General features: G+C 33.6%; 2 protein-coding genes and 2 pseudogenes across 3 annotated transcripts in view; 2 read left to right on the plus strand and 2 right to left on the minus strand.

Moving 5' to 3' along the window:
• Positions 1–1,875: 1,875 nt before the first annotated feature.
• LOC107701055 (ferritin, heavy subunit-like) lies at positions 1,876–21,524 on the minus strand. 2 transcript variants are annotated; one of them, XM_016502971.1, is made up of 6 exons: positions 21,521–21,524; positions 4,852–4,863; positions 3,892–3,997; positions 3,639–3,785; positions 3,449–3,574; positions 1,876–2,220 (listed from the first exon to the last, which is right to left on the minus strand). In XM_016502971.1, exons 3-6 carry the CDS (start codon positions 3,991–3,993, stop codon positions 2,062–2,064), a joined length of 534 nt encoding a protein of 177 aa, XP_016358457.1. In that variant the 5' UTR covers positions 3,994–3,997; positions 4,852–4,863; positions 21,521–21,524; the 3' UTR covers positions 1,876–2,061. The 2 variants fall into 2 exon arrangements, with proteins under 2 accessions (XP_016358457.1, XP_016358458.1); XM_016502972.1 differs by lacking the exon at positions 21,521–21,524 and adding an exon at positions 14,855–14,858.
• Positions 5,293–7,259, plus strand: LOC107701054 (uncharacterized; annotated as a pseudogene).
• Positions 10,885–16,284, minus strand: LOC107701040 (mannose-6-phosphate isomerase-like; annotated as a pseudogene).
• The window catches only part of LOC107701053 (secretory carrier-associated membrane protein 2-like), a 19,221-nt gene continuing 8,574 nt past the window's right edge, over positions 17,152–27,798 (plus strand). Inside the window, exons 1-5 of the mRNA XM_016502969.1 lie at positions 17,152–17,310; positions 22,792–22,875; positions 23,150–23,218; positions 23,299–23,413; positions 24,765–24,893. Coding sequence (XP_016358455.1) covers positions 17,254–17,310; positions 22,792–22,875; positions 23,150–23,218; positions 23,299–23,413; positions 24,765–24,893 — 454 coding nt within the window. The 5' untranslated portion in view covers positions 17,152–17,253. The remainder of the gene's footprint in view (positions 17,311–22,791; positions 22,876–23,149; positions 23,219–23,298; positions 23,414–24,764; positions 24,894–27,798) is intronic.

Raw genomic sequence — 27,798 nt, forward strand, 5'->3', positions numbered from 1 at the left:
CTGAATACTTAGGACCATGTGATATTTCAGTTTTTCTTTTTTAATAAATCTGCAAAAATGTCAACAATTCTGTGTTTTTCTGTCAATATGGGGTGCTGTGTGTACATTAATGAGGAAAAAAAAATTAACTTAAATGATTTTAGCAAATGGCTGCAATATAACAAAGAGTGAAAAATTTAAGGGGGTCTGAATACTTTCCGTACCCACTGTATATATATATATATATATATATATAACTTTGCTAGATTTATGATGTTAATAACTGTGGAAACGTAATCACAGTCAGTGAATAGGGTCCATGAATTATAACATGCATAATTTTATAAATTCACTTTCCGGTCATTTTTTTTATTTTTTATTATATTGCTGTAGAGTATGTGGTTGGAGACAACTCGTATAAATCAGTAAAATCACTTCTTGATCTCCACTGTCACTCTCATTGCATAAACAATGTTGCAGAATATTTATAAAAATGATAAAACAAATTATATCAAAGAAAAAGTCCAGATCCACACAAAGATCCTGGTGCAGAACAAACCTCCCAAACACATTGCATCATGGGACTGTAACTGAATTAAACTCTTTTGTACCAACCTGTGCACTTTACACTAATTCTTCTCAGAATGAGGTGAACAGAGGGTAAAATCAAAGCCGTTTATTCTTGCCTTGATTTACTGCAGAATATTTATAGTCAGCATGCATTTGTTTAACATGTTTGACATCATTATTCAAGCCACTCAGCAGGTACATAAAATGCATTTCTTCTTTATCTGTATATATTTAGAGTAGATATTATGGTACGTACCTGATGGAAAACTCGCATATAGAGTTTAGTTTTGCAGTGCATTCACGTCTAGATTTTTTTAATGCATCTATTCTTAAATACGTTATATAAACTATTGGAATTTTCATGACCTTCTAGGCCTGTGTGATTAATAATATTATCGTTTTTATTCATATTTGAAAGTTTTATTTTTATATATTGTCCATTTTAATTTTAGATTAGGTCTTAGTAATTCTAGATTTTTTTTTTCTGGCTCTCTTAGTCAGGAACCGCTTTATGAATTATGCATCTATTCTTAAATAATTGATGTATAGGAATTTTTATGAATTTTCTAGTGTTGTTTTAGCATCCTAAATATACTATAATAGTTTTTAATTCATATTTTGAATTAGTATTTATTTTTATGTTTTCCATTTTAATTTGACTAAGTTTTAGTAATTTTGTGCTTTTGGTCTAGATTTTATTTTTTTGTTGCTGACTCACTTTCACTTAAAGACAGGAAAAGCTTCATGAATTATGCATCTATTCTTAAATTTCATTCATCATTAATTATGCATGTCTGTTCTCAAATGTCTTGTGTTCTTTTTTTTTTTAGTTACATCCTGCCAGTAAATGTAACCCTGCAGCACAAAAGCAGTCTTAAGTCGCTGGGGTATATTTGTAGCAATAGCCAACAATACATTGTATGGGTCAAAATTATAGATTTTTCTTTTATGCCAAAAATCATTAGGATATTAAGTAAAGATCATATTCCATGAAGATATTTAGTAAATTTCCTACCGTAAATATATCAAAACTTAATTTTTGATTAGTAATATGCATTGCTAAGAACTTCATTTGAACAACTTTAAAGATGATTTTCTCAATATTTAGATTTTTTTGCACCCTCAGATTCCAGATTTGCAAATAGTTGTATCTCGACCAAATATTGTCCTATCCTAACAAACCATACATCAATGGAAAGCTATTTATTCATCTTTCAGATGATGTCTAAATCCCAATTTTAAAAAATGGACCCTTATGACTGGTTTTGTGCTCCAGGGTCACATATATCTCTGATATCTAGGAACTCAATTCTATTTATAGGAACATAAAAAAAGGACACACACGGCTTCACTAGTAATATTTTTTATTGAGATCAATGATTTCATATAGAATACTGCATATAATGTGGCGTATAATATCTACGGTTGGGTTCGGACAGGATCTCTAGTTTCCAACACTCACATGGCCTGACATGCTTGGCGCACTGACTCCATCATAAACCGAGAGACTGTCTAAGAGCTTTCCTTTCCCAGAGTGTGTCTGTCAAACAGATATTCGGCCATGCCGTTCTGAGGGGCGCCCATCCGCCGCAGGCTGCTCACCCAGTCCGCCAGCTCTTTAATGGACTTCACCTGCTCGTCCAGGTAATGCGTCTCCAGGAAATCACAAACCTGTGACAGAAAGATTCAGAAATACTGTGGGTGAAATGACCTTTGTGACACTGTTAGTTTACCACTAACAATCACTAACAGTAATTACAGGTGGTGATTTTAATTCATGGTTTCTACAAAAAACTCCTTACAGACGTGAGGGTCAGTCTTGCCTTTCATATTCTCATGAATGAGATCACATAGATAGATCTGATCCTAAACTGGATAAATTATGCGTTCTGGGTAACTCCCTTAAAACAACTGACAGACAAAGCCTGTTCTAGTCGTATCTCTTATGACAAAATACACAATGTTTTTTGGACATGTTACTACAGGGTTTCCAAACTTTCTGACTAAAGAATTTCTTTATAATGATTTTTAAAAATAATGATCACAAATAGAAATTTCTAGCCAATTATTTATATCTGAACATAACTAGGACATTTAGAATTTTTAGAACTTTTGAAATGAATGCATTTATTTTTATCATTGTATCATTAACATTCTATTATAGTTTTTTTTTTTCAGATTTTGGATTGGTATCTATTTTAATATTTTCAATTTTTCATATTTATTTTAGTTTAAGTTTTAGTCATTTTTTTTAAATGCCTAGTTTTTATTTCAGTTTTAGTTTTAGTTTTTTTCAAACATTTTTTTAATATGTAAAGTCGTGGGATTTTAAAATTAGTGATTAACAGGGTTTTCTTTAACTAAAAGTAAAACCATAAATACAATTTTTTTGTTATTTGAAATAAAATAAATATTAACGAAAAATAAATATTTAATATTTTGACACATTTTATTTCAGTTAATGCTTATTTTAGTGCTGGGCAATGATTAATCGCGATTAATCGCATGCAAAATAAAAGTTTTTGTGTACATAATATCTGTGTGTGTACTGTGTATATTTATTATGTATATGTAAATACAAACACATGCATGCATATATTTCAGAAAAATATGTTTATATATTAAATATATTTATATATAAAATAAATTATATGAATATAAATATATGTAAATATTTTCTAAATATATACTGTATGTGTATGTCTTTATATATACATAATACATTACGTTCACAAAAACTTTTAATTTAGGATGCGATTAATCGTTGCCCAAGCACTAGTGTATTTTATTTGTAAATAACAAATAACAAAAAGTGTTTTTAATGGTTTAACTTTTAGTTAAAGACAACCAAAAAATAAATTCCATGACCAAACCCTGTGCCCTATTTTTGTGTACTTACATGTGGATCATTATGTTGAGTTGCCAGCTTGTGAAGCTCCAGTAAGGACAGATTTACACTCTTTTCCAGAGCCAGAGCACATTCCAGCGCTTCCAGACCGCTGCCCCACTCATCCCGATCCGGCTTCTGCACACACACACGCTCATTCACTCCATTCATTTCACATTAGAGAGACAGCACTGTTCTGTACCTTGATGTCCTGCAGGTAGATCCGTCCTCCTCTGTGGTTCTGCAGACTCATCAGCTTCTCCGCATGCTCTCGCTCCTCCTTAGCTTGCTCGTGGAAAAACTTGGCAAAATTGGGCAAAGACTTGTCATCCCTGTCAAAATAATACGCCTGGAAAGAAGAACAGTCAACCACGAACCCTTTAGAAACCCCTGAGGACAGTTCAGTCCGTTCACACAGAGCTGTAGCGATCAGTCGTATGAGTGTGTGCTCTCACCATGGACAGGTAGACATACGAGGCGTAGAGCTCCAGGTAAATCTGTCTGTTAACGGCAGCCTCACACTCCTGATGGAAGCTCTGTCTCACCTGAGAAGTCATGATTCTGGAACACAACACCTCAAATTGTATCCGTACGTACATATGAAGTTATATTGGTTTGAAACTCTGTTTTGTAAGGTTTTTTTTTTTATTTCTTTTTTTTATTATATATATATATATATATACACACACCCATATACATATATATATATATATTTATAGATAAATAGATAAAAAGTATAATATTTTATATATACACAAATAGATGTATATTATAAATTATATATGCATGTACATGGAAGGTCATAGATTTATTTATTTATTTTTGGTTTTAACTAAAACCATTAAAACATTTTCGTTATTTGAAATAAATAAAAATATTAGCTGAAATAAAATACGTAAAAAAACAAGAGTTTTCAAAAAATGAAAATGTTGGTTTTAATGGTTTTAGTTACAGAAAACCCTTTTAATCACTAATTTTCAAATTTCATGACATATAAACTATGTAAAAAAAAAGTGTTTAAAAACATTTTTACATAGTTTATATATATATATATATATAGAACTTGCCAAGGCAACATTTGTAATTTTCATTTGTTTTAATTTGAAGTACTAACATAACTAAAACTGAAATAAAAAATAATAAAACATATGCAGACGTTTAAAAAACACACAATAAATGACTAAAATGTAAAGGGAAACAAATATGAAAAAGGAAAATACAAAAAAAACCTCACATTTTGAATAAAAACTATAATGGCATATTAATTACACCATGCTAAAAATGATAAAACACTTAACACGTGATTTAAATACTCATTTTGTACCCTTATTTTAGATGAACTGCATAAGCATTTAATTTAAAGCGCATTTAATATATAAGAAGATGCAATAATATGTAAATAAGTGATAGCTTACCCTGAGACAAATCTCACACAGATCTCTCACAATATGTCCTGAAGACAAGCGAGACACAAGAGCAGCTCTCTGATGATCACAATCAGAATTATTGACATAAACAGACACGCGCGCGTTATTCTGGCCCATAAATAAACCCCCAGAGGCCACTTTTCAAAATAAAAGTGCTGATTAAAAAAAACAAAAGATGTAAATGATTTTATATATATATAAAAAAACACGTGTGATTTCACAGATACTTTCAATAATATAATATATACAATAATACGCTCGTATTATCTATTTAAAAAAATAAAAAGGTTTCTGAGTTATCCCGGTCCGCCTGATGTCGCTGTTTAATGTAGAAGGCTTATAATATGAATATTAATTAAATCACGGTTGGAGCGTCCAATCACTAAACATAACCGGCCTCCTAATCGTTCGTTCATTCGCCTGTCGATTAGAGCCCGCCTACTGACGGCTGCCTTTAAGCCAATCAGAATACTTACGAACGTCACGTAACGTAATTAATATTCATGATCCAAACATTCGCCACAGTAGAAGAAAGAAAAGCAACTTCTGATGTTTAAAATGAAAAATGGATTCTGTCTCGCTGCATCCACCCTCTACTGTGTTTTTTTATTTAGAGACAACTGGTTTAGGTATGTGACTTTATAAACAAAATCCTTATTTAAGCACGAGAAATGTGCAGCATTATGCTAATGATTGTATGAATCAAGCTTTCATGCATGTCTCTACTCAGCGTTTTGAAAACAAAAGTTATCTATGGCATAATTCTCAAATCCTAGACTATAAAATGTTTATTTTTTATAATTTATTCATAATTGTATATAAACGATCCTTAAGAAATAATTCTAATATGCTGATTTGGTGCTCAGTTATATTTGATGATCAGTTTTAATACTGGTTCCTCTTATTATTATTATTAGTATTATTATTATTATTATTGTTGAAAACAGTTTTAGATGTTAAAAATTCAGCTTTGCATCACAGGAATAAATTACATTTTAAAATGTTTTGAAATAGAAACAGTTATTTTAAATTGTAATAATACTTCACAATATATATATATATATATATATATCAAATAAATGCAGCCTTGGTGAACGTAAGAGACTTATTTAAAAACATATATATATTTTTTAAATATTCTTTTGACCTATAGTGTGTGTATATATATATATATATATATATATATATGATAATGTATTAGTTTGTGTACTATGTATTAGTGTACACACACACACATACATATATATATATATATATATATATATATATGATATTTTTTATTATTTAATTCTAATATGCCGATTTGGTGCTCCGTTGTATTTGATGATCAATTTTAATAATAATATTTATTATTAATGTTGAAAACTCTTTTAGTTAAAAATTCAGCTTTGCATCACAGGAATAAATTACATTTGAAATAGTTTTGAAATAGAAACAGTTATTTTAAATTGTAACAATACTTCACAATTATTTTAATCAAATAAATGGAGCCTTGGTGAACATAAGAGATTTTAAAAACATGTATATATATTTTAAAATATTCTTTTGACCTACTGTATAGGGTGTGTGTGTGTGTGTATATATATATATGATGTTTTTTTATTATTTAATTTTTGCAAAATGTTACTTATTGCATATATTCTCCACCTCCAGATCCCTCATGTGATCTCGTCCAGCTGGCCGCAGTGAGTGGAGGTCACACTCTCAACCTCTTCATGGTTCCTCGGCGGCCGATGCAGCCCGGGGCGTCCAGGATTACAGGTTTCAGTGTGAGACGTCACCGTTTGTTTCTCCATCACCAGCTCTCTCCGAGAAGCCCTGCTCTCCTTCATAACCTTCCTCTGGATGCTGGGTCGGCCGTTCCTGGTGGGCCACAACATCCGCAGGTTTGACTGGCACGTTTTGGCCAGAGCTCTGGATGAGTTCGGCCTTAGGTCAGACTTCCAGAAAGAGGTTTCTGGATTCGTGGACACCCTTCCTTTGGCCCGACAGCTTCTGAAAGGCAGTGGCCTCCAGAGCTTCAAGCAGGAGAACTTGGTTAAGACCCTCCTGGGAGTTTCATATGCGGCCCATAATGCTCTAGAGGACGTACAAGCCCTGCAGAAACTCTACTGGGCCCTCAAGCCCACGGCCAATCAGATCCAGCAGCACATTTTCACTCTGGACTCATTGGCTACTGCAGCTGTCAATCAAGTTCCAGTTAGACCATCTGGACAGAGCGCTTTATGTGAGCGCTTTAGTAAAGCACTGGATATTACAAGAGAAGAAAGAGCAGAGGAACGATTAGACGCCTGATTCATGAAGCACACACCACCTTTATTTAATCAGTATTTATAAAACTAGTTAAGATGCTTTTATTGCAAAAAAAAACAATGTGACGCATTGGTAATATTTTGTATGGTTATGGTTAGCAACTAATGATGTATTTATGTTCTTTAATAAATAAATGTATTTAAATACCTATATATTTTTATTATTTATTTCAGATTTAATTTAGTTATTTAATAATTAAATTAAATTATATTTTAATTTATATATTTTATTTATATTTTCATTATATTTATATAATTTTAAATGTAATATTCATTTTTTTATTATCATTAATTTTTTTATAATTTCTCAAATCTTATAAAATGTTTATTTATATAATGTATCCTTCAGAAATCATTCTAATAGGCTGATTTAGTGCTCAGCTATTATCAGTTATTATTGATGATCAGTTATTAATGATTGTTATTATAAGCAGTTGTGCTATATTTTAACAGTTGTGTATATTTAAATTAGTTATAAATTTTATTTAAATCATATTTTAGTATACGTGAATATTTAAAAAAAAAAAAAACATTAAATTTGATTTATTATTCTTAATTTAATGACCTATTTTCTTTTTTTATATATATATATATATATTTTTCCCCTCTGGTTTTGGGAACACGCCCATATGGATCAACTATTAACCTTCATTTACATGTCAGGACTAGATCTTCTACACATAATGAATTTGCTTAGTAAAATAGTGGATTTTTCTAGTAAAAAAAAAAAAAAGTACTCTGTATTTGTGTGAGTACGAGTATAAAACAAAATCATGTATAACACAGAAGTTAACAATAATTCAATACCAATGGTGAATAATAATTAAATATTTACATCATTACATCATTTCTAAAAGCTTCATTATAAGTCTACTGTATACTGTATGTACAGACTTTTGAAATATAACGTATGTACTCCAAAATGCATTGTTTTATGAAATTTTGCTAGTTGAACTCCATCCAAAAGGAAACGGTAAGAACAGCAAAATGACACAGTGTAAGTGTGTAAAAGCAAACACAGTGATCCAATAAAACACAACCAGTTCACGCCCAGGCTGAGAATGATTAATGGAGAACCTAACCTTTGTCTGGGAAACCTGTTGTGTAAGTTTAGCTCATAAAAGCCGGTCAGAAACGAGCAGGTGAAAGATTACAGTTATTTATTAGAGATTACATACAGAGTTCCTCTTCTCAGACACATGCTCCATTACAGCTCGGAAAGCGCCATACATTCATTCGCTCGGTCTTTAGCCATCGATTGCAGAATAATCCAGCTCCAAAAATATAGAAAGAATCCTGGAAACCAACAGGGTTGAGGTCAGTCTTCTGGTTTTACATGTACGAACCTGACGAGGGCACTAAAAATACAGTAAACAAACATCAGGATGCCGGTCATTCCCAGCATCCTTTGTGCTCTTCACACTGCTAGTGCAAATAGTAACTACAGCAATAAAGCACAACCACACATCAAGCCATACAGTTGCACTTATGAGGAAGAATACAAATCGGTAGCAAAGTTTCACATGTATGAAAACACGTTTTCAGGTTGCAGGGTTATTTTTAAAATCAGTTGCACTGGTAATCAAATCACAAAGCTTGTGTCTGTCACAGGAGTGGCTCGTTTAGCGAGAACCTCGTCAATAAAACTTTCACCATGTATGTTCTTCATGGAAGAGTGTGTCCTCAACAAGGACTCACTACTATTCTTTAGTAGTAGTAGTACCATGAAACGCGTCTTAAAAACATTAAAATTGGTCTAAAGTCTTTGTTACCAGGTTTTAATGTAAAAGTAAAACCGTTACAGTCCTCCATCTGGGTTTTATTTTTTTGAACATGCAAAAGGTGTTATGCAAAAAAAATCTCTGATGGAACAAATTTCGTTTCATAAAATGGCTCCTTTAGCGAGAACCTCGTCAATAAAAATTTCACCATGTATGTTCTTCATGGAAGAGTGTGTCCTCAACAAGGACTCACTACTATTCTTTAGTAGTAGTAGTACCATGAAACGCGTCTTAAAAGCATTAAAATTGGTCTAAAGTCTTTGTTACCAGGTTTTAATGTAAAAGTAAAACCGTTACAGTCCTCCATCTGGGTTTTATTTTTTTGAACATGCAAAAGGTGTTATGCAAAAAAAATCTCTGATGGAACAAATTTCGTTTCATAAAATGTTTATATCTCTCAGCCAATAGTGAGTGATCATGCATCCGTGCATTGAATTTATATACGCCAACATGAAATCAAAACTGACTTTTGTTTACTTTCTTAAAGGAATAGTTGTAGTAGAATTTACTGAAAATTGACTCACTCTCAGGTAATCCGAGATGCAGATGAGTTTGTTTCTTCATCAGATTTGGAGAAATGTAGCATTGCATCACTTGCTCACCAATGGATGTGAATGGGTGCCGTCAGAATGAGAGTCCAAACAGCTGATAATAACATCACAATAATCCACAAGTAATCCACAGCACTCCAGTCCATCAGTTAATGCCTTGTGAAGGGAAAAGTTGCGTGTTTGTAAGAAACAAATCCATCATTAAGACATTTTTTACTTTTTAATAAAATATGGATTACTTGTGGATTATTGTGATGTTATTATCAGCTGTTTGGACTCTCATTCTGACGGCACCCATTCACATCCTTTGGTGAGCAAGTGATGCAATGCTACATTTCTCCAAATCTATTCCAATTAATGAATGGCCTGAGGGTGAGAACATTTACAGTAAACTTTCATTTTTGGCTGAAATATTCCATTAATGCTGGTGGTTTAAACTCTCATTCTGGTGTGACTTTATTCTGGAACACCCACATTTCATCATCCAGTCAAATTCCATCCGACTTTTCTTTTCCCTGACTGAATATTATGTTTCCACGTAAATATGTCACATTATTAAAGTAAAATGGTGGGAACAGCATTTCATGTTGACTCAAAGGAATTATATACTTTTACATATTTCAAAAGAACATGCAGAATCATGTTGCAGAATCATAATTCAAACGGTTTCATTATATATTTTGTTGTTTTTTTTGGTTAAGCATAGCTATTTTAATACTAAATGTCATCAATGATCATAATTTCCAACTTAAAGGGATAGTTCATGCAAAAATGAAAATTCTGTCATCATTTACCCACCTTCAAATTGTTCCAAGTAAGCAAACAGTTGCTGGTCCCCATTGACTTCCATAGTAAGGAAAAAAATACTATTGAAGTCAGTGGCTACCGTCAACTGTTTGGTTACCAACATTCTTTCAAATATCTTCTTTTGTGTTCAGTGGAAGAATGAAACTCATACAGGTTTGGAACGACTTGACAGAATTTTCATTTTTGCGTGAACTGTCCCTTTAATTGGTGTGATTCGTCATGAATGTTCGTGATGAAGCCAAAAACATGGGAACATGATTTCTACTTGAACTTTCTTTGACCGGTTGGTTTAGATCAGGACAGAACAGACGGATGTTTATGAAGCGGACGTCTCCTACAGTAAGCAGCAGGCTCTGAACATGGTCATGCCTGACGATGATGTCACCTGTAAAGAGACGCTCTCATTGGCTGAAATGAAAAGCACAGAGCCTCGTGTCAGAGTGATGTCAGAGAGGGCCGCAGCAGACGTGGCGACGGCCTCTCCATCGATGACCAGCAGGATCCCAGCAGAGTCCAGCACGCTCACATTGTACTGCCGCGCCGAGGCGGGGATCTGAGAATAACATCACATCACTCTTTAGGGCTATCAAAAAAAAATTAGAATTTCGAATATTCGTCAAATTTAAAATAAAAATCCACATTCGAATGCAAAAACGTTGCATTCGAATTTTAGGTGTACGTTAAGGAGGCAGCATTATCAGCGGCGCACGAGATGCGATGACGATGTAAGTGTCGTTGCATTTTAATGTTTTTCTTAGCCTGTCCAGTTGAAGCCACTAGATGCGCCACTGCAGCGTCGTAAATTACAAATACTGCGGGAAAAGAGAACATCAATGCGGAGAAGATCTTGTTTACATCAAAACTGAAACCAAGCCGTTCACACAGAATGCATATTTAGAGCATTTTCTAGAGGGACATCTATCACCGTTGCACTCGCATCTCGCACAAAAGAGCCGCATGTTTAGAAAGCCATGTAAAATTAATGCAAGTTCAACTTTGAAAAAAACATACGTGGCGACGGCCTCTCCATCGATGACCAGCAGGATCCCAGCAGAGTCCAGCACGCTCACATTGTACTGCCGCGCCGAGGCGGGGATCTGAGAATAACATCACATCACTCTTTAGGGCTATCAAAAAAAAATTAGAATTTCGAATATTCGTCAAATTTAAAATAAAAATCCACATTCAAATGCAAAAACGTTGCATTCGAATTTGAGGTGAATATAATTCGAATTTTGATCATATTTAAGTACAAAATTCGAATTTAGTTTTCCAGCCATTTTGACAGCCCTATCACTCTTATAAGCTGCCATTGAATCTATTTGTTTGAGCAGCTGGAATCGGGATAAATGTGAATTGTATGAATATACTTGAGGAAAAGGCCGTCTGGCGCACCTGTATTCTCATGACGGTGAAGTCTGGCACAGGAGGGGTCGTAAAGGTAGATGCAGGGGTCGGCGTTGTCCCGCACGCAGGGGAAGATTTTGGCACTGACTGGAGCCGGGCTGTAATTTAACATCTCACACAGCGTGTCCACGTCAATGTGTTTGGGAGTCAGTCCGGCGCGAACGGTGTTATCAGAGCATGCCATACACTCCACACAGTCTGCAGGAGCCAGAGAACAATTATACATGCAGATTAGAACATGCATATTAATAAATATTCATTAACACATTACACATGCATCTTAATACATATTAAGCAAAAATTCATGAATATATTTCACAAAAAGTACAATGACAGCCTACATGAAATAACTGAATATGAAAGAATATTATTTATTATTAATCAATATATTTTACCAAAAGAACAAGACAACCTACATGGAATAATAATGAATAATAAAATAGATTATTAAATGAATATTTATAAATACATTTCACAAAAAGTACAACTACACAACCTACATGGAATTAATGAATAATTAAACATTAATAAATATTTTTTTTTAAAACAACAACAATAATACAACCTATATGAATATTAATTAATATATTTCACCTAAAGTACAACTATGCAACCTACATGGAATAAATGAATATCATAAATTACTAAGTGAATAATAATGAATATATTTCACAAAAAATACAACTACACAACCTAAATGGAATAAATGAATATTAACGAATATTTCTCACAAAAGAAAAAAACTATACAACCTAAATGGAGCATGTAAATATGAAGGAATATTAAATAAATATTATTAAGTGAATATTAATGATTATATTTCACAAAAAGTACAACTACACAACCTACATGAAATAAATGAGTATTAAGAATTACTAAAAGAATATTACAGATTATTATGTGAATATTAATGAAAATGTTTCACAAAAAATCTCAACTACAACCTACTCGAAACGTGATTTTTAACTACAACCAACAAACTTTGTCTATTTAGATTTTTTTCAATTCATTTTTTTAGACTCTACTAAAATATACCGTGGTTTAATCATTGTACGTGTCCAACAACTGGTTTTATTAGTAATGTGGTGACCTCTGACCTCCAGACAGATAAGCATGAGGCTCATTTGCTCCCAGAAACATGGCCTCCCCCGGCTGCAGCACGATGAGGTTCAGGAAGTAAATGGAAAAGCATCCGATGTCCCCGGGATAGTGAGAATGTAGCCGTAGCAACAGTTCTCCATTACTTCCTGAGGTGTCTTTGCCTGCAGCCTCTGGAACAAAAGAACAGGTCAGACAAGTTTCATCTGAAGACGCCAAATTGATGGAGTGATGAATGTTATTCATGTTTCTCCAGTCGTCAGTGCCACATGATCCTTCAGAAATCATTCTAATATGCTGATTTATTATCAATGCTGGAAACAGTTTTTGGAATGAATGAATGGAATGTTGGGGAGTGGAAGTTTCCTCTTACCTTCCTCTGAGATTCGTTTGACCAACATGTTGAGCTGATCGACAAACAGCTTCTTCTCACAGTTCATCATCCTGGTGAAACACTTCTTCAGAGCGAGAGACGTTCGGCCCGGGTCTCTGTCGGCGCTCTGAAGCTCCTCTGCGGCTTCATTACCGACCAGCGCATGGAACTCTGGGACATCTCAAAAGCACAAACCACACAAAAGTCCACGTGAAACGCTCTTTGCAACCCATTTAACTAAGTGTCGGGATATTTAAACATAAATAGGATTCATTTTTTGAGTTTGGCTCATCTTAAAAAGATGAAAAACTGTGATTTCTCAGGCGGTTTATCAAATGTGATCCTTAAGTCACTGGGGTATATTTGTAGCAATAGCCAAAAAAACATTGTATGGGTCAAAATGATAGATTTTTCTTTTATGCCAAAAATCATTAGGATATTAAGTAAAGATCATGTTCCATGAAGATATTTTGTACATTTCCTACCGTAAATATATCAAAACTTAATTTTTGATTAGTAATATGCATTGCTAAGAACTTCATTTGGACAACTTTAAAGGCGATTTTCTCAATATTTAGATTTAAATACTTACTTCTGAGGAAGCCCAAGATTTCATCCATAGGCCTAAAGCCGCAGAGCCCTTCAAACTGAGTGAGAGCGATGGCCATCTCCGGTTTGTGGTTGTTGTCTGGGTAATCTTCAGGAAACTGTGCATGGAGTCTAGCAGCCAATTAAGGGGTCCTATTATGCTTTTTCACTTTTTCAACTTTAGTTAGTCAGTAATGTTGCTGTTTGGGAATAAAAAAGATCTGCGAAGTTACAAAGCTCAAAGTCCACTTCAAAAGGAGATTATTTTATTTAACAGAAATCATCAAGACTTTGTAAAAGAGCATAATAGGACCGCTTTAACAGCATTTCTTTAAAATAGAAATCTTTTCTAACTATAGTAGTCTTTAATTTACTACGTTTATTAAGTTAACACATCCATGCTGAATAAAAGTATTAATTTCTTTAAAAGAAAGAAAGAAAATTCCTGACCCAAAATTGTTAAACTGTAGTGTATATTGTTACAAACGATTTATATTTTAAATAAATGCTGTTCTTTTTAACTTTTTATTCATCAAAGAATCCTGAAAAAGTATCACAGGTTCCAAAAAAAACTGTTTTTTTCTGTTTCCAGCACTGATAATAAATCAGCATATTAGAATGATTTCTGAAGGATCATGTGACACTGGACTGGAGTAATGATGCTGAAAATTCAGCATTTCATCACAGAAATATATTATAATTTAATGTATATTAAAATGGAAAACCGTTAATTTAAATTGCAGTAATATTTCAGAATATTACTATTTTTTTTCTGCATTTTTATTCAAATAAATGCAGCCTTGATGAGCATAAGAGACTTAAAAAAAGCATTTAAAATGTTACTGATCCCAAACGGCAGTATATATATATATATAAGGAGGCCTATAAATACTTAATTATTAAATAAAGTTTGAAGCAGAAATACTAAATAGCCTAGTGTGTAAAATTAAATCATTTTGCTTGTAAGTGTCTCCCTTGTGTCCATTTATTAATGAAAAACACATTATTTGATACATTTTCATTGCGTCCCTAAAATTTTGTAATGCTCTCCTAAATTTTTATGCTTAAGAGCACATGAAATAATATATTTTTTGTGAAAGCACAAAAAATAAGCGTCAAGTCCTGTAATGACAGCATTACTGTACCATAGCTCTTTTACAAGGGGAACTGTCTCCAATCTCACCCGATGCGCCTGGATGGACAGAGCCGTTTTGACAGACAGCACTTTGAAAAGGAACTGCCCGTGGAATGTGTCTTTGACCTTTGACCCCAGGCACCCTGGGAAATCTGCAATCCACTGTCCCAGTGTCCTCTGGGATATCCATATATATATATATATATATATATATATAGTATTATCTCTGTTCTTAAAGGTGAAGTGCATAATTTCTAAAGAAGAAATGGAACCAAAAACTTCAACTTTAATTTGAGAACCGTTCCTTTAAGATGGTTATTTATAGAACAATAAAACACGTTAACACATCTGAACACAAAAAGAAAAAAAAAAACATAGAATCCTCTTTGATTTATTTCATGCCATTTCTAACACTTTGAAAGAATGTTATAAATAATCTATTTATGTTAGAGCAGGGCTGTCCAAACTCGGTCCTGGAGGGCCGGTGTCCTGCAGAGTTTAGCTCCAACTTGCCTCAACACACCTGCTGGTAAGTTTCTAGTATGTCTAGTAAGAGCTTGATTAGCTGGGTGTGTTTAATTAGGGTTGGAGCTAAACTCTGCAGGACACCGGCCCTCCAGGACCGAGTTTGGACAGCCCTGTGTTAGAGCCTCCCGGCTCGCCTGAGAGTCTGGGTGGGTGTGCTAGTGCAGTGAATTTCAACCTTTTGGTGTACCGGACCCCAGTCCAATTCAGAACCATCCTCAAGGACCCCCAGAACAAAATTGACTCATCTATGTATCATTTGTGTCTTTGTGAGGACCAAATGCAGTCAAGTATTATTCAAGTTAGTTGACTTGTCCAGTATTTTGGCCATTTTTCTTTCGTGGGAACATGTCATGTCAAAATATATACAAAAATGCATACTTTATACGGACCCCCTGGCCTTACGTCAAGGACCACTAGGGGTCCATGGACCCCTGGTTGAGAAACACTGTGCTAGTGGGTCAGTAGGTTTAAATCCCTGCTGTGATTTGACAGTGCAGGCTGCGGATGAGAGCAAGGCTGTCCATGCTGCACCTCTGCATAGGGTCTGGCCTCCTCTATGAGCGCCTGAGGGTCTCCACCGAGCACCAGCCGGGCCACCTCACTGTCCAGACCCGCTTTACCCCAGGCGTAGCGCTGCACCACACAGCACAATGGAAACACTGCGAACAGACACGGACATCTGACTGAGCTGTCAGCTACACCGATCGTGCAATCAACACACAAATCAGCGAGAACGACAGCCAGTCGTGTTTTAACTCGAGCCGATCTGAATGTTTTGTGAAATACAGAATGAAATGTGAAGACAGAGATTGAACTGACCTTTCACTTCCGCCATGTCTGCGACGTCACAGCCCGCCAACCAATCACGAGCCTTCGGACGTAAATAAATATTATCCATATTATAAAATTACTTTTTAATGTATATCCAGGCCGTTCGAATTTCTTTAATCTCAGGTATATTCTGGACGATTAAGTTAACAAAATTAATAGGTTAAAGATATAATGCATTTTTAATATTAATTATTTTCACATTATAAAACAATAGAGAGATCATTTAATTCAGTATAATTAAAACGTAATTCAGCATTAATTATAATAAACAACATTTAACAAAGTATAAAAAATGAACACACATTTAATAGCAAACAAATTATATCAACACAATGTCTGTATTTTTAATAATTTAAAAACTCATATATATAATACATTTCTTTATTATAATTTATAGTCTACTAATTAAATTATGCAAAGAATAAGATAAGAAAATGTGAAAATAATTATAAATAATCAGAACACTCCGATAAAATAATCAATAAATCATTATTCAGAATTAGTGGTATGGGTTCACTTTAAATAAAACATGCAAAACTGAAGTAATATTACAAATCGCCACACATTTAAAGAAGAAAAACTCTTAGAGGATCGATTTCTTAAAAACAAAAATCAGTTAACAGTCAGAACATATCGTTTGTGAATATGATGTCTGCTATGCAGAATGTAAAAGTTTACCATATAATCAATTTTTTTTCCCCTTTATTCAGTTCCATCACACAAAGGGACAATGCAAACAGGAAAACGTTGCACATCTCAAAGCATGCAAAACAGAACAACAGCAACAACAAAAACGCAAAATTAATACAAACATATATACCACATAATCAAAAAAAACAGAAAAAGAAGAATCGTCTACGTCGCCGGATGACGTCACGGCGCACGCGCGTCACGCTCTCACTACGGAAGTGCTGCTGAGGGGAAACAGCAACGGTCGCAGCTCCGGTGCCGCTCGGTTTGGACTCTAAAGGCCATCATAATGTCGGGATTTGACTCAAACCCGTTTGAAGATCCAGTCGACGTCAATCCCTTCCAGGTGAGAGACGAGCAGTTCCCAGGAGAAGCGCTTCCGAGGGGTTTCAGCTGAAGTTTAGCGGAGTTCAGCAGGGTTTGTGATGATGATGAAGGGAGTTTTGGGGCAGATGAGTTCGGCTCGGCTGGTGACTTGTCATGGTCACTGATGGCGGTAGTTAGTTAGTTGGTTGTCGCTGGTGAAGGGTGTGGATCCGCGCAGGTTTGGTGACACGCTGAAGGCCGGAGCGCCGCTCCTGTTAATGTCACAACGGTGTCTGAATGAGGCTCTGATCAGCTGTGCTCTCACTGAGGGCCGCATAATCAATGCCTCAGAAAACCCTCATATTTCTGAACACATCTGATCAGGACATGCAGGGCGGTCGTTATGCTCTCTGCACAGCGTGTTTTGTATTATTAAAGGGGTCATATGATGCGATTTCAATTTTTCCTTTCTCTTTGGAGTGTTACAAGAAATAATGCATTTTCCATTTTAAGTGAAAACAATAACAAACATGACATTCATTGTACAATGCAGAAAGGTCAGGATCTCATCTCACACTGTGGTGACAAATAACATGTTTTTTTATCAACAGTAACATTTTAGGTTAAAATGTGTGTGTGCATGTATTTTGTATGTTGCATGTATATTACATGTATTTTCTGTTGCATTTACACACATTTTTGCTTTTTTGCAGTTAATTTCAATAATCCTGCTGTGTGACAAATGCACAATTTATAAAAGTAAAAATATAGAATGCAATAAAACAACAATAATAAACAAATACTGTATATGTTGCATTATATAATAATAATGCATTATCTATTATATTATTCACATGTCAGGATTTTGACAGGGTATTGGACAAATGCACTTTTAATCAACATTAAAAGTTTTGATACATATACATTATATAAAAATGTTTTTTTTTTTTGCAGTTGACTAATAGTTCTTTAAAGCACCATTTTAAAAACAAAAATATTGCATGTAGTCTCTCGATTTATACTCATATTATAATTTAGTAATAATAATACTAATAATATTAATAATAATAATAATTTATTTAATATTATATACACATTATTATTATTGTGAAATTATAGCATGCTTAAATAATACTAACTTAACTAAATATTTCATTTAAGATTTTTAAAAATGTTTTTAAAAAGTCTATAATGCTCACCAAAGCTGCATTTATTTGATGGAAAAACAGCTGGAAACTATATCAGACTCCAGACAATGAAAGCAGAACATAGAAACTTCAATTGTACAATTTCACAAATATTACAGTCTTTACAACGTTGTGCTTTCATTGTCTGGAGTCTGATATAGTTTCCAGCTGTTTCTTCCACCTCTAATGCAGTAAATATTGAGTTGTGGACAAAGCAAACATTCCTGTGAGATACTCCAGCTCCCCTCGAAGGGAATCACAGATCTGCTGGAATACAATAATCATTCAGATGTTTAGAGACACAAGCATGCAGTGATTTGAGCACTGAGCAGTGATGTTCTGCTGAGTCTGATGCTTTACATTGTATATCGTGTTTCATGAGGTGTGGCATAATACCTGCTGATTGTTATGCCAGAAGAGAATGGCTGAAGGGAAGTGTGTGGAGAGAAGCTCATGTGCACACAGTGTTTGTCTAAGGCGGTCGATCTGCTGATAAGGAATCTGTAGTTAAAGGACCAGATATCTGAATGATCATGGGTTAATCCTCAATAATGTCATCAGACATCATTCTTGATCTGATTCAGGACATTAACATGAACTCTCTTGCAAATCTGCATGCTTAAAAGGGCCATCAGATGAATTTTTCACTTTTTTAGCTTTTTTTTTTTGCATTTAGAAAAGTTGAAAAGAAAACCCGCAGCCAGTTCGTTATGTGCCGTCTAGACTTGTGCCGGTATTCGGTAATGCGATATATCACGGTAATAAATATGCACGATATTGTTATCGTGGGCACTTCTAAATACCGTGAATAATTATATATTACAAATTATTCCGAATTTTGAATGCATTTTAAGAATACTTTTCCCATCAACTGGTCAAAATGCACAACACCGCTGTATGCTGCGTGAAAGACGCGTGCGCACTCTGATGTAAATAAGCGCGGACAAGAAGCACATGGCGGAACATGTGAGAGATGCTCTGGATGAAAGCGCACTTTCACTCTCTGACAGCAGATGGCGCTAAACTGCAGAAATGCAGCCGTTACCTGTAACCCCTGTAGAAACCCTGTAGAAACCCTGTAAACAAAGCAGCTGCACTGCTTTCTGTTTCTGAATCGTGTTTAAATGATTTAAACAGCCATTCAGATTTGTGTATTTGCTATGATGTTCATCACAGAGCCAAATACTTAAATATTTAAATGTTCAGTTATTTTTAAGAAAAAAGTTATTAAACCTGTTATACTGTATTATGACAGCACTTTTTTTTAAACGAAATTTCAATATTGTGATAATACCATATACCGTAATAAAAGCATTAGCAATTAATCGCAACATGAAAATTTGATACCGGCATACCCCTAGTGCCGTCTGAAAGTGTCAGTGAGCTGTTTCAATTTGCAGCCGGTTTCTACGTAGATAGCTAGCTATTTGAATAAGAGCACCTCCGAGACATATGTTCAGGTGTCTTGTGGCGACGCCCCACAGAAGAGAGGGGCGGGGCGAGCAGTAGCTCATTATCATTTAAAGAGACATGCACCGAAACGGCTCGCTGTGAACAGAGCTGTTTTTGACAAGGTAAAAAGGTTTTGTTTTACACGACCATTGAGGAGTTTTAACTAAAGCATATTTCAGACATTTCATGAAGACCCTAAAGAATCAAACCAACTTGTGAAAAATGGGCATCCGATGTCCCCTTTAAAAGGTTTAGTGTGTAATTTCATGTTTAAAAAAATGTCCTTTCTAATACTAATACTAACGTAATTTATCGTTAAAATACTTCTATTCTTCTATGATGTTTTGTGCTTTCTCAGATTTTAGATCTTAATAATTACATTTTTTATATTCATGATAATTCAATAGTAATAATATATTTAAAATGATTTTTTCTTAAGCTCACCAAGGCCGCATTTATTTCATGAAAATATTTTGTCATATTGTGAAATATTATTACAATTTAAATAACTATTTTAAATTTTATGGAATGATATTCCGGACAATATTCTATTGTATTTGCAATTGCGTTTTTTAATTTGTGGACGCATACATTGTGACATAATCCAAACGCAATTGCAAATTGCACATTTGTGTTTCCATTTGCTTTTCTGTGTATGTAAAAATTTTATAAGGAAACGCAAAGTCCATTTCCAACGTCTTACGAGTTATGATTCTGACGTTTTGGAATAGCAATAGAAAATCACCCACTTGCTATTTCACTTTCTCCGTGTCCTGCTCCAACCCTCTCAAGGACAATATTCAAAAGGAATGGCAAGGGTAACCCACACATTCATTCGATACATTCTTGAGTCCAGTCCAAAGTTTCCCAAGCACCCCAGTATATGACTCGTTACCACTCTGCATCCAGTCACAACAGTTTTCTGTTTGCTTCTTTTTTTCTGGTTGACAGGTGAACATAAAATCAGTTCTGGATTCTTGACTTTGTTTGAAGTGAAAAAAAATTAAATAATTAATTAATGAGCATGTTTTCATTGCAAAAATGGCCAAATTCCCCATTTTCCTCATAGGAATGAATAACGATGCTTTGTTTTCTGCCAGTAGTGGGCGTGGCATACTTTCCCACTATATCAATAAACCCCACCCTCAAGATTGATTGACAGCTGACTGTGTTACGAACTGGAAATGCAAGTGCAAAGGGGATTGCGATTCCATTTTAATTTTGTGAGGGTTGAAGCAGGACACGGAGAAAGTGAAATAGCAAATGGGTGATTTTCTATTGCTATTCCAAAATGACAGAAACATATCTCGTAAAACATTGGAAATGCAATTGCAAATTTATTTCCTTATCACAATGTATGCATCCACAAATTGAAAACACAATTGCAAATACAATTTGCAATTCCTTTAGAATACTGTCCTAAATATCATTCCATATCATTTGACATTTTAAGTGTAATCTAAGTTTTGCTGAAAATATAAAAATAATTTTTTATAATATTACAATTACGATCCCATTGAAACAATGACAATACAACAATTATTCAAACTTAACATAGTGACGTGGTTTCACTTTAAATAAGACAAAAATGTAAAAATGAGGTAATGTTACAAATGACCACAAATTTAAGCACAAACAAACTAATCTTTCTAATAAACGTAGATTCTCAATAAAATGTATTAACGTGCTCGTTTTGTAGTTCTTCTGGTCGTTGGTTCTGTTGTGATTTTCCACTGGTGTTGTAATGTCAGGTGTTGATCTGAAGTGAGTCTGAGTGTTGAACGAGAGGGATCTGGCGTGAGGCCTGTGGGAATGAGGGCAGGTGTGTTTGTCAGGACAGACCGCAGAGACACAGGCAAACAAAACTATTACATATTTCAAGTCCTCATGTCAGACTTTTGCTTACATTGTTCTGCAACTTTGCGCTGTCCGTTTGGAACGAGAACATTTTGCAGCTTCTTCTCTGAAGTTTTGCGTTCTGAAAGTTGTTTTTATAGGACAATGAATGAGGTTTCTCATGATGATCCTCTTTGATTTGTCTTGATCTTTCTGCTTTTGAGGATGAAGGAAGTTCTCTGTGTCTTTTGTCTGTTATGTGTCCCACACTGGGTAAATATTACTGTAAGTCCTGCCCTGATGGACTCATGCCACACCGGATGTGATTAATGAGTACTGAGATTCACATTAATAATCAGTCAGCATTCTCTTTCTTCTAGATGAATCTACATGCATTTTGGACAAATATTGAGATTGTGCTGTTCTCGTCTGCCTGTATCAGAGAATAGCTAAAACTTGAACACCTTGGCATATGGATCGAGTTTTGCATGGGCAAGCAACTCTTAAATTTTCTTCATATCATGTAAAAATTAAGCTCAGATGCTTCAATATATTTCCTGTTATGACTGAATATCTCGCATCTGTGGCTGCTGTGGTTTGAAATTAATGGACAATATGAGCTAAATTAGCGAGTAAGGAAGGATCTGTGCTGATTTCAGGATTTTGGTTCCTCGTTTTTGACCACAGAGGCATCTAAAATATTGTCAGATGATTGTGACCTATTTAACTCTCTGGGATGATGTAATTGAGGCATGCGAGTCAAAACCTGTGACGCATCATATACCATGCTTTCAGCTGCTCTGGATCCATGAAGTAATAATAAAAAATATTATATTAAATATCAGGGCCTAACAACTTAACCCAAACTTAAATTTAATTGCTATTTATTTTTAAATAGATGATCAACACTCAACTTAAAAAAAAAAAAAAAAAAAATTCACACACACACACACACTATAATAATTGCTATTGTTAAATAATAAACAATTGTTTAATAATTATTGTTTAATAATAATATCAATAATAATAGAGTTAATCTCTTTCAGGATCCGTCTGTCACTCAGGTGACCAACTCTGGAATCGATCACATTGAAAGTTTCACTCCATTTCCTGATGGCAACTCTGTGACGGTGAGTCTAGTGAACATTATTTCAGTGATTGTGTAAGATGAGTAGATTGAGCCAGTTGTGCTCTGAACTCTAATGCAATAAAGCAATAAGCTACTCGAGACCATGAGCTCCGCTGATTTTACCACGGTTAAAGTCATTCGTTCCACTGTTTTATATCTCAAGAAATAAATAAAAAGGATAGGCTAAATGTTCCAACAGTAGTATCATACAAAATACCAATGTTTTGTGTTTTATTGTCAATTAAAATCCTAATAATTCACGGTCTTTCGGTCAGGGAAGCACCATCCCAGCCTCCAGCGCTCAACCTGCTGTCCTGCAGCCATCAGCGGAGCCCAGTCCACAGGTCAGAGTCTCACACACACAAAAGTGCCGCATCTCTGCATGTTTTTGAAGGTTGTAATCGGCCCGTGTGTGTCTCTGCAGGCCACGGCTGCAGCTGCGCAGGCCAATCTGCTCAAACAGCAGGAGGAGCTGGAGAGGAAAGCAGCCGAGCTGGATCGACGAGAACAAGAGCTGCAGAGCAGAGGAGCGCCGGCAGGTAACACACACCACTCTGCTTCTGCTGTATGTGATGACGTGCTAGATTTGCATGAGGTACAGTATCCCACGATGCAATGCATCTGACTTCACCTTGCACTTTCAGTGTGATTAATAATCTAATAGTAATACTAATTACATCCAAAACTTTTATGCTCTTGATGCATAATTTAATCAGACTGGCACATACAAACTAAAATGTAAGATAACTGGATGCCATTTACTGAATTAAACATGCAATGTTATTATTGATAAACTATTATAGTTTTTGTTAATATTTTGAAGTAGATTTTATTTTTTTATATTCTTTGTTTTCATTTTAATTTTATTTGAAATTTTTTGTTTATGTAATTTTTATTAGTTTTTGTTTAAATATGTCTATATCATTTTGTTTTGTTACATTTTAGTTTTAGTTTTAATAATAATAATAATAGTATATAGTTAATATTATAGTTAATTAAAACTAAAACCATAAAAAAAAATCTTTATTTGAAATTTCAATTAAGTAAAATAAAATATAATAAAAATGATTATAAGCTTATTTTATTTCAGGTAGTTGCCAAGGCAGCATTTCTAATTTTCAAACTAGATCTACTAAAATAATTAAAACTGAAATAAAAATGGTTTTAAAACATTTTAAAACACGCAACAAAATTACTAAAACTCTACCTTAAATTAAACATTAAAAAAACAATAAAATAAAATACATAAATAAAACATTTTTTATTATTAATAAAAACTATAATAGCATCTCAACAATACTAAAATAAGATTGGTTTGAGTTATTGTAGTACTTTAACTTCAACTAAAAGAAAATGAGGTTTGTCTTGTCATTAAAAATTGCCTTGTCAACTAGCTGAAATAGAATAAGTTTTAATATAATAAAATATTATTTAATGGTAATTAAATAAAACATTTTTTAAATGTTTTAAGATCAATTGAATCTCTTAAATCAAATGAATGATTATTAATTTATTGATTATTATTTAAAGTAATGAAAATGTCTTTTAATGGTTTTCAACTGGCGCATACAACTTTTACAAATAATAATATACAGTATAAATACATGTACAGTATATACTGCTCAGTATGCTAATATTCCATTCTGAGTTTGTTTACACTTATCTTGATTAATTCAGTTGCATAAATCAACAGACTGTAGCGCCTTTGTACAGTATATACTGCTCAGTATGCTAATATTCCATTCTGAGTTTGTTTACACTCATCTTGATTAATTCAGTTGCATAAATCAACAGACTGTAGCGCCTTTGTTTGTTGTTACTGTTTGACAAGCTGCTGCTAAGGATTGTGGGATATGGGCGTCTGTCTCACCTCACACTTGTTCTCTTCAGGCAAACAGAACAACTGGCCTCCTTTTCCCAAGTTCTTTCCCATCAAGCCTTGCTTCTACCAGGACTTCTCTGAGGAGATCCCGCAGGAACATCATAGACTCTGCAAAATGATCTATTACCTGTGGATGTGTGAGTTTACAGGCCTCTGATGCTTCTGTCAAAATGATGCGATTTAATTTGGCATACACTGCCGGTCAAAAGTTTGGGATCAGTAAGACTTGTAATGTTTTTTAAAGACGTGTCTTCTGCTCGTCAAGGCTGCATTTATTTGATCAAAAATACAGAAAAAAACAGTAATCTTGCAAAATGTTATTACAATATAAAAAAATGGTTTCTATTTTAATATCCTTTAAAATATAATTTATTTCTGTGATGCAAAGCTGAATTTCCATCAGCAATTACTCCAGTGTAAAGTGTCACATGATCCTTCAGAAATCATTCTAATATGCTGATTTATTATTAGAATTATCAACAGTTGTGCTGCCAAATATTTTTTTGGAAACTGAGATACTTTTTTCAGGATTCTTTGATGAATAAAAAGTTAAAAAGAAGAGCATTTATTTAAAATTTAAATATTTTCTAAAGATATAAATCTTTGCTATCACTTCTGATAAATTTAACACATCCTTGCTGAATAAAAGTTTTAATTGCTTTCAAAAAAAAAGAAAGAATAAAAATTTACTGAACCCAAACTTTTGAACGGTAGTGTATATTGTTAGAAAATATTTATATTTTAAATAAATGCTCTTCTTTTTAACGTTTTATTCATCAAAGAATCCTGAAAAAAAGTATCACAGGTTCCAAAAAAATATGAAGCAGTAACAGCACTGATAATAAATCAGCATATTAGAATGATTTCTGAAGATCATGTGACACTGAAGACTGAAGTATTGATTCTGAAAATTTAGCTTTGGCATTGCAGCAATAAATTACATTTTAAAATGTATTAAAATAGACAAGTTATTTTAAATTTTTTTCTGTATTTTTGATCAAATAAATGCAGCCTGGATGAGCAGAAGAGACTTTTTTAAAAAACATTACAAGATCCCAAACTTTTGACCGGTAGTGTATTCCTGGTTTTATTTTCAATGTTGTCCCAAGTAATCAAAGCAATCTTTCATCAAAATAATAACTTGTCCAATCAATTCTCATTTAACACGAGAAGCACAAGATTTCCATCATCGTTCACAATAATAAAAGCTAGGACAGGAAGAAACGGTGAAAGAGAGTGATTTTGATCACGAGTCGCCGCTCATTTACCGACCGCAGGCTTCTGGACGGGATTTTAGTATTTTAACTTCAACTTATTTTATTTCTGTTAGTTGCCAAGGCAGCATTTCTGATTTTTAAATTCAAGCTTTTAAGTTTTTAAGTTTGAGTTTAACATTCATCTATCATTTATATTTTATTTTTAACTTTATTTTAGTTACCCAAAGTGATTTTTAATAGTTTTTACTAACTCTTTTTAAACATATTCCTTATTTTGAATGTTCCAAGTAACTTATTATTAAGTTAAGCTCATAATAATATCATCATAATTATAACTTTTCAACATTCAATCAATTTTCAGTTCTCATTTTATTTTATTGTTGAACACAAACAGTATTATTTTAGTATTATTTCTATACTATTATAGTTTCTGTTTTCACGTTTCGTTTTAATTATAGTATTTTTAAATATAAAAATACAGTATTTTATAGTACTTTTTAGTAATTTTATACTGTGCTCTTGTCATTTTTATTATATATATTTTTAAATAACTTTCTTAATAACTTTTATTCAATTGTATTTCAGTTTTTGTTTTAGTAGTTTTACTATTTGAACTTAAACCTATTTTATTTTAGTTAGTTGCCAAGGCAAAATTACTAATTTTCATTTTAAAGTGTAAGTTTTTCATTTAATATTTATATTTTTATATATTTATATTTCAGTTACCTAAAACAATGTTTTATAGTGTTTTTATATATTTTTATTTATGTATATTTTTTTAAGTGAACTATTTTTAGCAGTTAATCAGGTTTAGTTAACAATAACAATATGCATTATTGTGTAATATATATTGTATAATATATATATATATATATATATATATATATATATTTAACAATATAGTGTTATTTCAGGATTTTCAGGATAGTCACTGAAATATCCTGGAAATAATTTTTTATGAGACCTGGAAAAGACGCGTTAACGCAAACTCATTTTAACGGCACTAATTTTATTAACGTGGGATTAACGCAGCGTGCATTTTCTTTTTGACCCGTTGCCTAGCCTGTAGTTGGAGAAATGGAGATGCACAGTGTTGCCAACTTAGAGACTTTTTTTGTTTTTTTCCCAAAAAAGTACCTTGCGACAAATCTAGCGGCTTCTTGGACAAACCTTATTTAGTTTCTGAGACTCGCTGGTACTGCCACGCGAGGGTTTGCGTCTGATCTGTTCAGGGCATTCACAGAATCGCGAATAATAAAGTTTATTGTTAAATTGTTAAATAACCTGCCTCCATTACATAGGCCTAAGTTTTTTTACTCCCTAATATCGGTATCGGCCCCCAAAAAACCCATAAACCTTATTTAGTTTCTGAGACTCGCTGGTACTGCCACGCGAGGGTTTGCGTCTGATCTGTTCAGGGCATTCACAGAATCGCGGAATCCAGTCATAAAAACGGAATTTACTGTATAACGCAGAATTTCATGGAATTTGTCTTATTTTTGATGAATAAATAAAAAACAGGTCAGTACATATATATATATATATATATATATATACTGTGTCTGCACAGTTACCTTGTTTAATTTCTTAATTCAAGTTATATATACAGTATTTTGTTCTATTTGTGCTATTCAAGTTATTTATAATAAGTGAAGTAAAGATTACTGTTAAGTGCACTGATGTCAGACTCACTTTGAATAATAAAGTTTATTGTTAAATTGTTAAATACCCTGCCTCCATTACATAGGCCCTATGTTTGTCACATCATTATAAGTGTTTGATCACCACATTTGAGTTATCATTGCAAAAAATGTGTTTATGTATA

Source organism: Sinocyclocheilus anshuiensis, unplaced genomic scaffold, assembly GCF_001515605.1.
Source record: "Sinocyclocheilus anshuiensis isolate Anshui unplaced genomic scaffold, SAMN03320099.WGS_v1.1 scaffold1468, whole genome shotgun sequence".
Lineage (NCBI taxonomy): Eukaryota > Metazoa > Chordata > Actinopteri > Cypriniformes > Cyprinidae > Sinocyclocheilus > Sinocyclocheilus anshuiensis.

What these genes read in the sequence shown, in the direction of transcription:
- LOC107701055 (XM_016502971.1), bottom strand. Translation starts at nt 3,993, where the DNA reads ATGACTTCTCAGGTGAGACAGAGCTTCCATCAGGAGTGTGAGGCTGCC. An exon ending in TCTACCTGCAGGACATCAAG is followed by an intron (nt 3,575 to 3,638) that starts GTACAGAACAGT and finishes GTGTGTGTGCAG; the next exon opens with AAGCCGGATCGGGATGAGTG. An exon ending in CTCAACATAATGATCCACAT is followed by an intron (nt 2,221 to 3,448) that starts GTAAGTACACAA and finishes TTTCTGTCACAG; the next exon opens with GTTTGTGATTTCCTGGAGAC.